The sequence below is a fragment of the Solea senegalensis genome, linkage group LG5 (genome assembly GCF_019176455.1).
Source record: "Solea senegalensis isolate Sse05_10M linkage group LG5, IFAPA_SoseM_1, whole genome shotgun sequence".
In the NCBI taxonomy this organism is placed as follows: Eukaryota; Metazoa; Chordata; class Actinopteri; order Pleuronectiformes; family Soleidae; genus Solea; species Solea senegalensis.
This window is the reverse complement of record NC_058025.1, coordinates 14,762,877-14,776,194: the sequence shown is the minus strand read 5'-3', so window position 1 is coordinate 14,776,194 and position 13,318 is coordinate 14,762,877. Positions and strand designations below refer to the sequence as shown.

General features: G+C 37.5%; 1 protein-coding gene across 1 annotated transcript; it reads right to left on the bottom strand.

The window, feature by feature from the left end:
• Nucleotides 1–6,184: 6,184 nt before the first annotated feature.
• paip1 (poly(A) binding protein interacting protein 1) lies at nt 6,185–13,118 on the bottom strand. Its single transcript, XM_044027049.1, has 11 exons — nt 12,695–13,118; nt 11,249–11,400; nt 10,046–10,243; nt 9,850–9,962; nt 9,646–9,757; nt 8,874–8,999; nt 8,683–8,789; nt 8,460–8,577; nt 8,314–8,368; nt 7,688–7,775; nt 6,185–7,261 (listed from the first exon to the last, which is right to left on the bottom strand). The coding sequence occupies exons 1-11, from the start codon at nt 12,897–12,899 to the stop codon at nt 7,171–7,173; spliced, it is 1,365 nt and encodes a 454-aa protein (XP_043882984.1). The 5' UTR covers nt 12,900–13,118; the 3' UTR covers nt 6,185–7,170.
• Nucleotides 13,119–13,318: the final 200 nt, after the last annotated feature.

The window sequence follows — 13,318 nt, the reverse complement described above, 5'->3', positions numbered from 1 at the left end:
TGTATTATTAGTTTTTGTGCAGCGTCAGATTTAAAATGTACTACCCTCTTAAGTCGGAAAGGACAAAAATGTCCACTTCCAAAATCTGCTATAAAAATAGTACAGATTAATATTCTTTCTGCTTTTTGTGGTTAAATCTTGAGAACTTTAGTCCTGATCAAAATGACCACATGTTGAATAATTATCAGGATGTTAACCCTTTAAATGCCAGTTTGAGTACAAAATGATAATATTTCTTTATGAAAAAACACATTAAAACAATATAACACATGTTGGGGGGGGGCTGAGGGATTTGTTTTGAATATGTCAAGGATTATTCAAAATATTGCCTTTTTGAGAAATATTGAGGGAAAAAAACAGTTTTTGGAAGCAGACATTATGACTTAAGAGGGTAGTAGATTAAAGTGAAGCCTGAGTGTTAAATTTCTCTAAACATAAACTGAAAAGAATGAATTATATTGACAAGTCAAAATTAAACCAAATTAAAAGTGTGTGTAAAATGAGTTCTGGTTTTGGTGAAGTTTGCACAGGTGCAATCAAGGTGTTTGTAGGTAAACAAGAGCAGTTTGGTGTCATGTTGTTGATACATGAGCTTTTCAAAAGTTTTCAAGAGTTTTCAAAATATCTTTATTTAGGAAAAATTTGTAACTGGAACCCAAATGTATCCTAGCACAAAGTGCAGAGGGGGGCACTTTACAGGGAAACACAACTGGGGGAAACACATTTCAACGGAGGAACAGAACTTGATGCAACACCGTTCCGGTACAAAGTTTGACCCAAGTATTTTTCAAGGGTGTGAACGAAGCCTGTGATAAAGAGTGACTGGGCAGAGACAGTTGTTTGGACACAGTCTGTGTCAGATTGACTTCAGCTGATAGAGATCAGTTTATGAGCGGACAGAGGATGAAGAAACACCCTCGCAAGTCACTGCTGCAATGCCAAGTTTACACAATTACATATTTTAAATGTTTTGAAGATACACTTTTAAATCTGGGGACTATAATCCCAACACAAGTCAAAGAAAATGTGTAGCCTAAAAACACAGTATTGGTCAGACCGTGTTTTTGATTTGATTTAGAATTAAAAAAAATTCAAACACAATTGGAATTTAAGTAATCTGAGTTCAAAACAAGTCCACGCCCACCAGCCTTCACATAACACTCTATTAAAGTGCTTTTAATCGTCATAGTAGAGCCACATCACGAGTGGGAAAACAATCAACAGACATCTAATTCAAACAACAACAACAACCCATACATCATTAATTAACAGTTCACACTGTCCCATCACCATGAACCCTGTAATTTCTGTATTTACGACTCACTGTGGAGCAGAGAGTCTTAGAAAAGAATAAGTCACGTACTGTGCCGAAACAAGGACCCACAGTTTGAACCACAAAGTCTGAATGACTTTGACTGAATGGAAACAAATAATAAATAAATGTCACCATTAAAGCAAAACTCAGTTTAATAGTAACTTAAAGTGTGACTCAGCCTCTGAAGAGTCATTGTCTGGCGGAAGTGTGAGAAAATAACCCCAATGGCATCATCTCAGCTCCAGATCTGTCGCACAAAGCCCGCATTGTGATTTGGGTTTGAGGAATTTGAAGGATGTGAAGGCACAGGGTCAAAAAAAACAGAAACAAGATGCTGTTTGGATGTATTATGGGAAATGTAGGAGTTCACAGTGTCTCTGCTGCAGGGTGGCAATAGCACAAACTCAGTTATTAATTCACTTTTTGCTGGAACTCTGTGATAACATTCAGTTATTACCAGGGTCTGACCTGTTGCCCTGCGAGAAGCTTTAGTGGAGCAGATGAGAGTAAATGATTTGCTCCAGAGGGAGGAGCAAGTCTTTCTCACTCACTGAAGTCCACTTAACAAGACCGGTAAACTCAGAGTATGTGTGACAACAGATAAGAGTTTTTACTATCACAATCAAATCGATCAAATCTTATATCACCACATTTTTTTTTTACTTTTAAAGTACTTGTTTGTGTTATTGGAGATCTGTTGTACATGAGCAAGTAAAATGTCGTTGTATATGCTGTACAATGACAAATGAAGAATCTAATCTAATAATTCAGCAAATCAAAAAAAATGTCTCAAATAAAAAATGAACCATTATAAGGTTTCTATATGAAATATAACAGCTTTAAATGCTCATTAAGATCTTGTTTAAAACTTAAAACACACAAAAACAGATAGATTTGTGATGCAACTTAAACAAGGGCTGCAGCGATCGATCGATTAACCGTTTACCGAATCTGCAAACTATTGCAAAAACTATTTCCCTGAGTCACCATTTGGTTTGAGTGGGGCATTTCTGTACAGTAATGTTTTCTTTGATTTCAGCTTCTTGAATGTGAATATATTCCGGCGTCTTTGTTTCTCTATGAAAGTAAAATTCCAATTAAACAGAAGACAAACTGGGGAAATCATCATTTTGAGGTTTGAAATAACAATCTTACAATTTTACACTGACATTTTCAGCATTTTAAGGTTGAAATAACTAATCATTTAATAAAGTTAACAATCATTAGTGGCCACCTGTAATGTGTTTACAGTTGCAGCCTCATGTATCTGCTTAAACTGGGGGCTGAGATACAGTGAGTCTATAAAAAAATGTGTTTTTCAGACTGCAGGATCCAAATACACTGTGCAGTCTTTGGGGCAGCAGGTCACTGGCTCACACACTTTCAGGCCTCAGCTGTGTGTGTGTGTGTGTTTTGTGGTTTTCCTGGATGAAAACAATGCACTGTCTGAATTAGCTGGATCCTTACGCCCACTCCTCTGTTTGAGCAACCATGATTCGTGTGTACGTCATCTGGGGAGCAACGACACCTTGAGAATCCATAATGAGCAATGAGTTACAGCATTTTGATGCAAAGCATTTCTGGGAAAGGCTGGAAAGGCACAGTTTGAGAACCAAGGATCTAAGCGATTAAGCAGCACCGTGCCTTTTTGTGCGACTCATCTACTAAACATGGTGCATTCACTGAAGCTTAAAAACCTGAGGTGCTGGTAGTTTCCCCTTCCACACAACCACAAACCACCATCACACCAACGAAGCAACACTTTAGCGGCAAACTGTACAAACTGAACAAAGCAAAGCCTCTTAAATGCAGCGTTTATCTATAGCATGTGTTTCACAGATATTCCCGTTGTTATCTGTTTCCTGGTATGAATAATTTAAAAACATAAATCACCAAGGAGACAAATTTTATGGACATTAAGAAAACAAATATCATTCAAACATGTCATGAGTAATATGTCCATATTAGCTTTCTGGTGTTCAGCCTCATGTTCTCACAAACTGAGGGGTGATAACAAAAATATCCAGTGATTCAAAGTCACAGATTTTGTCACTGCTGCTTCCAGACGAATGTGTTTCCATGAAAACATGTGTATTATTGTTTTCAACGCCTGTTTTACTGAGTTACACATAACACAGAATACAGTCACACACACACAGACGTCTGGATGAGGGGACTGCATGGAGCTTATCCCTCTTTCACACCTATCTGCTGACCAGTGGGAATCTAAGGCTGTGTGGGGTTGCATTGCTGCTGCATTGTGATGTGGACGCTCGTGTCCAGCAGGCTCACTGCGGCTCACAAATCAATGACTGCATACAGAGGTAATGAGACTTGTGGGTGAAGTTGCCAACCTGTCACATGACCTGACAGCCGGTGGAGAGGCTGGCTAATTCACACCGGTTTGCCTAATTTCTTTGCCTCAGATCATTTAGAGATTTGGTTTTTGTTTTGTCTTTAGGGCAATGTATAAGATTATTAGTTGTTGTTTTTTATGTTTTTCTAAAGAAAAGCTGAGACACTACAGTTTAAATTTAACAGTGGACAGTGTACAAAGAGTATTCATTAGTCTATAAGTGCAACCATCTCTTCTTGGTGAAAAAAACGATGCAAATTGGTAACGATACTGGTCAAAATCACTGGATCAGATAATGGACAGATAAAATTGAAAGATTTGACACAATCCAAAAATCCTATATATCACATGGCACAGACTGTAAAAGTGCAAATACGCAAAAACAATTTAGCTGAGTCATGTTTGGGCTGTTTATGTCTTTTTTTGGGAGAACAATATTTGTTACACAGTTAGAATAGAATAGAACTTTACTGTAACGTTAAAAGTTAAAAGGAGATGTACAGAAGTTAATAAAAACAGTACATAGTGGAAGAGGTGGTCAAGAAACAAGAAATGAGACACTGCTCTTTGCTGCAGCGGTAGATTAAAAGCTTGTGGATTTAAGAATACATTTTGCACTTGGGATTAATGATTTTTTTCTTGTTTCCAAACTGACAGAACAGGAGATGGGAGCTACGTGCCAGGATACTCTTACGCTTTTTTTCCTCTGTTCAGTTTAAGGCAATTATTCCTGCGATTTATCAATTAATTTGGTTTCCACTGAGCTTATTATTTTTGCCGCTAATACTAGGCTACCATACCAGACAGGAAAGTGAAAAGTAAGAAGACTTACGCCAAGGGATTTGCATATCAGGTCCAGGAAGTCTTTTCCTCCTCCAAGGCCTCTGAGCTTTCTGAAAAGCAGAATTAAGTCTTTGAAATTACTGTGTTCATAAATGGTCTACAATGATTAAAACGACATATCAGACTCGGTATCGATAGATACGTGAGTTTGTGATATCGATATCAGACACAAAAAGTGGTATGGTCCCATCTATACATTTGTACGAAAGGCTTCCATTTAACTGTTGTTTCGTCTACAGCAGCAACAATAGCAGTTATCGATTGACTTTAGGCTAAATACATATCTTGAAATGTAAAATATGATAGGACAACTACATTAAATAATAACTTGATAGCATGTTATGACAGAATTTTATTTTTCACAGTCGGCGTGTGACATGCAACAAATGTCCCCTAACGTGTGGTTTACATGTTTATACCTTTTCCCAATATCAGTCCATGCATATTCTCTTTACTGCTTTACAGTTTGCATCCGTTGTTCTTCTACAGAAAGAGAAAACACAAAATAAGAATTAAAAAAGAAGAGGACAAACAGTTACAGGTTTATGCTGTACATTACAGTGCACTCACTTACGTCTTGAATTGGTTTTCCGTTTTACTACAGTTGGGGAGCTGAGAGTTGACTTTTTGATTCAGGCCTGGACTTTGTAGACAAAACACATTTTATGATTTACATGAATAAAAAAACTGAAAATGCATTATTTTCCTCCATTGTTGCTTGGTTCCATTTTTATGGAAGTATTTTGTCAAAACACTTTAGGTTGTTATGAACTATGGAAACAATAAGCATTCTCATGTTCTATTTGAGAACATGCAGTTTCCTTATCCTTTCTGGATAGGAAAAAATTGCCTTATGAAGGACACATGCTTGTATTATTTTTTTTATACTTTTTAATTCTTGGACTTCCTGTTTCCAATCAAGCCACTTTTGAAACAATAAATCCTCTTTTTGTGCCTTTCTCAGCTAAAATATCACATATAAGGGATTCGTTTGGTTGCTCTTCATATTAATCTGAAATCAGTGATCATTCAATTCAGTGTGTATCACAATGGAACAGGCATTTAAAGTCCCTTGACTGATGAAATGAAAGCTGACATTTATAATCACCAGGGGGAGACAGAGTCAAACATAACATCTGTATTTTCTAACTCAATCTTCACTATTCACAGCATCACCATTTATTTCTATTAGAAACTTCTCATTCATACCAATTCACTGCAGCATGCCAGATGATTCGGCTCAGGCAGCAATCCCATAAAGCAATCTTCATAAATGACTTCCTCTAGTTTGTACTTGTTCTCCTACAACACCACGGGGGAAAAGGTGAAGTAGGCCAGGTAACTTTTAAAACGAGAGAAAGCAAATCTTGTCAATACAGGCAAATCTGGACCACCACCAATATGTAAAACATTTCCTACTTGGGCCATAACCAACATCAGCCCTGAACAGCCTGATCAAAATCTTAACTTTTTAAGTATTACTGCTCAGACAAAAAAACCTTCTGGTGGTAATAAAATCTGACAGATATACAGTATCATCTTATCTGAACAAGTTAACAGTGAGGTTTGGATAATGTATAATACTTTGCCTGTCTGTGTTTACATGTATAAGAGAGAAAAAAAGTTACACATTTTAACATAAGACACTCCAGTACAATAATACTTAAGAGTAATGTGTCAAAACTTCAAATGTACTTTAATCAGCATCAGTGCAACATAAAAACAATGTTAGAGGTATAAATTCACATGAAATGGCTCTGGTACAGTACGAACAGCTGACTTTTGAGTAACTTGTGTCTCGGCTCACTGTGGATCCTCTGCAAGTCAAGGAAGCTCAAACACAAACCAAGCAAATAAAAACTCACATTATAAAGAATTTATTGCAGGCAAATAGTGTCATAAATAATATTTACAAACTAAAACGCAACATTCCTTTTTATGTTATGCAAAGTCGTCAGTGAACTGCATCTCGGGACAAATGCAAAAAAACCTCAGATGTGCAGATATTTAAAGCTACATCTAGAAAACAAAACTGTCTTATATTTATTTAATAGTAAATGAATTTGGATGCACACAGCATTCTCAAGATTGTGAGGCATGTGCTTAATATGTATTATACTGTTTTAACCCCAAAAGAAAAAGAACTTAGCTCCTGTCAAAGTAATCATGTATTTACTTTTGTTGAATGAAATGGGCCATGAATCCATAACAGTGGAGAAAAAGGGCTGTAAAAGCAGGTATTATGTAGGTGTGTACTAAAAAGAAAAATCTCCTATTTATGGTGCATTTGGCCAGTTCCTTATGCATGGGGTGTAAATTAAAATAGAATGAGATGATGAACCCAATGTGCCTTTTAGCAAATAACCCACAGCACACACTTTTCCCTCATAAAAGGCATAAATGACAGAAATACATGAAAGAATTAAAACAACAAAGAAAACTTGTGTCTAAAAAACCTTCATACTTTTTAACAATTATCCTACTGATTGTCCCCATTCTCTAATCAGCACTGACAGGAAAAAATCTGCTACTATGAACAGCTCTTTTTGTTAAAATGCTTGTTTTGCAGTAAAAGGAAAAGTTAGAACCGCAATTCTGCCAATAAATGTTTGTTTTTGCTTTGAAACATTCCAGTAAGCCGAGTGGTAACATTACACTACAACAGTTGTCGCTTTCGCTCCGATTCTAAACAAAAGCTTTCAAAAGCTTCTTCCATTTCAGGCTCCATCTCATCTTCATCGTCGTATCTGCAACAAAAGAAAACAAGAGTTCATTTTAGATCATAACACAAATGTGTTTTTCAGTGTGATAAATGGCTTGTGTAAATAATATTCACATAAACTAAAATGTGCAGGATTTCCACAGTTGCAAAAACCACAAGCTTATATACACACACACACACGCACACGCACACACGTGAGAGAAAGTTAAGCCCTCTTTCACACCTAAACTGCTGACTAAACCAAATCCGAGGTTGCATTGTGGGCTAGTCAAAAACATTTGCCAAATTCTGGGGCCTATGGGTCAGTGGTGGTCATGTGAGAAGCCGCTGTGCAGTCAGTCACATGACTCAAGTTGCACTGAAGTAGTGATACTAAAAGGAAAAGGTTAAAAAGGTTTCATTTGTGGATATGCATCACCCACATTGTTTCATCACAAATATGGGTACTTACGAGTCATCACGGTCATTTCCATTTTCGCCATCGAAATCGTGGAAATAGTCCTGCCTGTCCAGGATCTCCTGGTATTTCTCAGCATATTCTGAAAAAAGGCAGAGGTGGACATTTAGACACAGCACGTCAATGAGCTTCATCAATGAGCTGCTGGAGAATGTGTTTTAAGAAACACCTATTATCAATTTTTTAATGTCTTAATTAATACATACTCCTTCATGATGTCATTTAAAAGCACCTTAAATTATTTATGTACAATCAGCAGAAATAGTAAGTAATACACCACAGTAAATGTCAGTGGTTCCATTTTGGAACCATTGGAACCATTTTTAATGTAGGAGAGAAGAAACATCCTAAATATGTTTAGAACTTTCTTATGTCGATTCTTGTTTTTTTTTAATGTCACAATCAGTGTGAGCCTGCTCTGGTCGCAGACAGACTGTAATGTGATATTTCCTCGTTTTTACGCTTTTTTTTGAAAAAGAGTCGCTAGAGGGGTCTGAATCCTCACTAAATATAGCGTTATATTCAGAATGAAAGGCACTGTTTTGTAATAATCGATTTGTTTAGATTATGTTGTTTTTGTGAATCTATAATACCAAGATTAAAATCATCTCTTTTTTTACCTGGGTCTGCTGCTGTAAAAGGTGTGCCATCTTCAGTGTAAAATGTAGGTTCATTCTGGGACAAAAAACAAAACAAAACAATGACAAACTAGTGGACTAAAAATGTATAATAGAAATAGAACATTTGAAGAGTATCTGACACTCACCATAAAATAGTTGGGGTCGTTGTCTGGCGTGGCGTTGCTCGCTAATGGAGCAGCACGAACTCTGCCCCAGTCACTGGATCTCAGCTCCACAAGCTTCAGAAGCATCTGTCGAACATCCCTGAGGAGACAAATCAGAAAGCTAAGTGTAGCATGTCTATGAGAGTTTAATTCTCATTAAGTATCAACAGTAACTACTAACAAAAGGCCCTATTGAGAAACACACCTGCTGCATGTGGCATCCAGTACTACCGTTTTTATCCTTTGCATCAGATCATCCATGTGTGGTTGTCCTCTCTCTTTCCATGTGTCATCCAGGACCGAGCCTGTAAGCTTTCAATTCAAACAAATTCTAATTAACCCTAAACAGACAATATACATATCAATGAATAAATGTGTCATAATGAGACTTAAAACCTTAAGCAGTTTGACAGCACAGATGAGGTTTGAGTCCACAGGTTTGGAGAACAGACTGTACATTAGGTCTTTCAGAGCATTGAGGAGAACCTCTGCTCTATTTGGAGGTCCTTTTACACTCTTTACCTAAACATCAAAACAAAACACATTTACATTAATGTGTCCAACTCTCCTGTAAGCCACACAACTCAAAGTATGTCATTGCTATGATATAGCTATGTATTTGTACCCTTATTTGCAATAAAAAGTGCAAATATTCAGTACAATTACAGTACAATTTACAAATGCAAACAAATGATGGAATTATAAATATATGTTTTGCTATTTTATGATAAATATCAGATTAGATAATAGGAGAAAGGTTGCAAACCATAATTTTGCCAAAAACATTTATTTAACAATGTAAATGAATGTCTGTCTGCATGCTCAGATTTTTGAGCTTCTTAAATGTGAATCTTTTTCTGGTGTCTTTGCTCCGTATAACAAAGAAACTATTAAAAACTGATTCATTTTTGGTTTGTGGACAAAACAAGACGTTTGAGAACATCATCGTTTTCAGGTTTGAAAAACACTTTCATAATTTTAGCACCAAACAATAATAATTGACAGGTTAACTGATTATGAAAAGCCCTAATTAGGCAGCAGTTCAAAACAGATGCCATCCTTGCATATAATATTAAAGTGTGGTTAATACATTGATTTAAAAAAATAAAAACAAATGAATAATGAAAGACAACCTGTCAATCATTTTCACATCAGGCAAAGCTCTCACCTCCAAGTGCAGGTAGAGCTCTCCGAGAAAGAGCACATAGGAGTGGAATTTCTTTTGAGTGTCTGCATCTCCACTTACGGCGACGTCCCTTTGTTCATACTCAGTCCGACACCTGCAAGAGACATCATTCTTACCTTTTAAAAGGCGGTGTGAATAAATGACAGACAGGCATAAAATGGAGAATAAACAACATAACAAAATCACCTTTTCAGGAGCAGCTGGCGAAAGTTACCACTTGATGGGCTAACGATGAGATGTTTGGACAGGTAGTTGCAGAGTCTTGCACCCGTGTAAGAGAAGTTCGGAATGGCAGTGGACTACAATGAAAAGAAAACGACTTATTCATTCATTTATTTACATTGACTGTTAAAAAAACAAGACGGTATGCGTATCTCCAAACCTGTTGATAAATCAGTTCCACCAGATTCTGCAGCATCTCTTCAGTTGTAACAAAGGAGTTGAGCATGCTAGTCATGTATTCAATGTCCGACTCAAACGACCCTGGTGAGGAGCTCAAGTGACCGAGGAAGTCTGTCACCATATCGGCCAAGTTAATATCACTGTAATAGCCTTCACTGTCATCACACACGGCAGGGTCCTACAGAAGAAAAAAAACATCACACAATGCAAAGATCAAAAACAAAATAGTAAAATTACATATCACTGACATGCTAATCCATAAACAATAACATATTAAAGGTAGGGTACAACACTAGCTCTGCACTTGGAAAACAGGGATGAGGAGTGGGCAGTGTGGGACTTGTTCATAAAATATCACAAGCTATCTTTAAGATAATCCTCTATCTTGGAGCAAATTCTAAGTAAATACATGATGATAAAAAAGCACTTGGAATCAGTTGATCATGGTGAATTACCATTATCGGTATAATTGTGATAGGTGAAAATCATTTGAATTCCATCTGAAGTCCCACAAGAGTCAGTCTGCATCTTTCCAGTCATTCCAGAACCTTATTACTTTTAATTAATACCCACTTGGCCATGCAACGGAGGAGCATTCATTTTCTTATTTAAAGAAAATTCTTATTTTTCACTAAAATATTCAGCCCATGGTCAAGTGGAAAGGAACTTGGCTTGTAATCGGAGGGTTGTCATGCTGGTGTACTTCTGAGCAAGGTGCTTGCTCCCTATTCTAAATTCATCCCAGCCACTGGGGGCCCCATCCAGTGTACTCCTAGTGCCGTCAAGCCCGGATAAATGGGAAGGTTTAAAGCATATTTTTACAGTTATATTACAATTATTTAGGTCTGGATAATCATGCCTAGTGGGAAGATCAATGGTGACATCTCAAATAAGATAATCTTATCATCCTCTGCCTTCTACCATCAAGGAATGGTCTCAAATCATGTACTCTGAGGGTGGAGCTAAAGAAGCTGCAAGGAAGGGGTGGTTGTATTTGTTTTGTTGTTGAGATAAAACCTCAATAGTCATTCCTCAACATTGTTTGCCACACCTTTAACATTTTAATATTATGACCTGTACAACAGTAATGATGAATGCACCAATTTAGAAGCTAAAAACATAAGTATTAACATGTAATGCTAATTACAGGATAAATGTGGCGATGGAGAAAAATTCTTCTTACTTCGTAAGTGTTAAATCCAGAGGGGACAAACTCTGGAGCGGTGGCAGAAAGGTTTGAGGATTTGACCAAGGAGTCCACATCATAACATTCTCGAGAGGCAGGCATATCGTTGGTATTTGCACTTTGCTGGAGTTTACTCCGTCTTTTACATTCTGAAAAAGGAGGAAGACAGGTGGTTCTCAGGCTTTGTCAACAATCTTTAATATTTACTTTTATTGACTATCCATACCAAAGCACACATCTTGAGAAATAAATCACAAATAGCAGCTGAAATCAGAGCTAACACATGCTCACACGATGTTAAAGTAGGATCAACTTAAAATAAACTCATCATAAATAAAGTACCAAGGTTCATGGTAATGAAGGGACATGTCACAACAGTTCAATGTTGTATTACACAGTGAGGTGACACAACAAATATGTAATACAATTCACACTGGTGTCTTTTTCATTTTTTATGAACAACAGTGGAGGAAAAAACTTTTAAAACACAATACTTGCATGTGGAACAACTACATTTTTGGGATTGTTTATTTAAAAGGCTTTCGTGACAGTAAGAGCATATTACTTTATTATCCAAGAGTGAGACCAATATATATATAAAAGCACAACTATAGACGATGGACACTGATAAACTCATGCAAGAGTTTGGTGATCAGATTTATCAGATATTGAAAGTGAAACTAATGCTTCCTCTTGGAAGTGCGTTGCAATTTTACGTATAAAGAGACTGCGTAGCTGAGGAAGACGACATTAGTCCACTATGTGATATCCGAGTGGGGGGGCTTTATTTAGATGTTGCTACTTCACATGAAAAAACAATCCAACAGCTGCACGTTGCTGAAAGTATTGCGAAGAAGTTGGTTTCAACTTGCATATTCAAGGGACCGTCAGTAAGCTCCCGTTCAAATAGGAAAGCTACACTGTAGTCAGTACCTTCCACTTCATGGGACACATTCACCTTTTTCTCATACAAACCACACAATCTCTATTAATGGACTAATTGGCAATTGTTCTGTCATGGTTTTTCACTGACTTGATATCAAAAATTAAGGAACAAAGAAAGTGTATTTTATCTTTCACACAATTTTGCGGAACAGTTGGTAAACCGGAATACAAGTCGGAGATTATATCATAAATATTAATATAACAACGCAAGAAATGCTTAAAGCTAAGAGAACAAGGCATCAATAGGTTAAATGGCACAAATATAACCAAGCTGCAATTTATTGACGGTCCCTAAAGAAAGAGCCTACATGACCGGAGTCATGTAGAATGCCCAACCTAAAACCATACTAGCTAACGTTAATGGTATTCGACAGCTAGCTTGCAAGTAAGATAGTTAAACCATAATAACGTTGGTTATGAGTTACATATACTTAACAGTGAGTGTAATGTTAGCTAGCTAAATTAGCTCATTGCCCGTAAATGTAAGCGGTGCCTTACCTCCACCGACAACCGCGTCGCTGGTCGCGCTAATGTTGTTCTCGGACAGTGGAGGCATCGTCCGCGGCTGTCTCAGCGGTTCGCTTTGGTTGAAAAGCGTCGTTTCGGCGACGCCATCATCCCCGCCGAGGACCGCGAATCCGGGCTCCCCTGGAGAATTCCGGGTCCCCCCAGCTCCGCGAGCTCGCTCAAAATTCTGATTCATGACTGCTCGTTTGTCAGCCTCGTCTCTCAAAGAAGCATCTGAAGAACGGTGACGAAACGCTGTCACGATACTAACCGCTGTTTTTGTCTTCACTTCGTGTTGCGGCAATTGCAAATTGCGCCTTATCTCTCATTCATAGTGTCTTTACCTTCATCGGAAAGTATAAACTGAGAGTAGACAACTTGTTTTGGCCACTTCCTTTAAAAACAAAGTCGCTGTATCCATGAGTGTGTTTGGTATCGAAAAAAATACTAGTCCCCCCTGCTGGCACGGAGTGGAAGCACTGGACAGATAATGACCTTCTTATTCTGCTGTACATTCAGAGGTGTAATGCTGCCCTCCACAGTCCAAAGTCCGTAATCACAGCTCGAAGCTCCAACACAATTCGAAATTGTCCTTCACGCTCTTCTTCTTCCTCT

Coding starts and splice junctions, on each gene's coding strand:
- paip1 (XM_044027049.1), bottom strand. CDS start 12,899: ATGAATCAGAATTTTGAGCGAGCTCGCGGAGCTGGGGGGACCCGGAAT. Junction 10,244..11,248: donor CTGGATTTAACACTTACGAA/GTAAGAAGAATT, acceptor TTTCTTCTGTAG/GACCCTGCCGTGTGTGATGA. Junction 9,963..10,045: donor TGGAACTGATTTATCAACAG/GTTTGGAGATAC, acceptor TTTTCATTGTAG/TCCACTGCCATTCCGAACTT.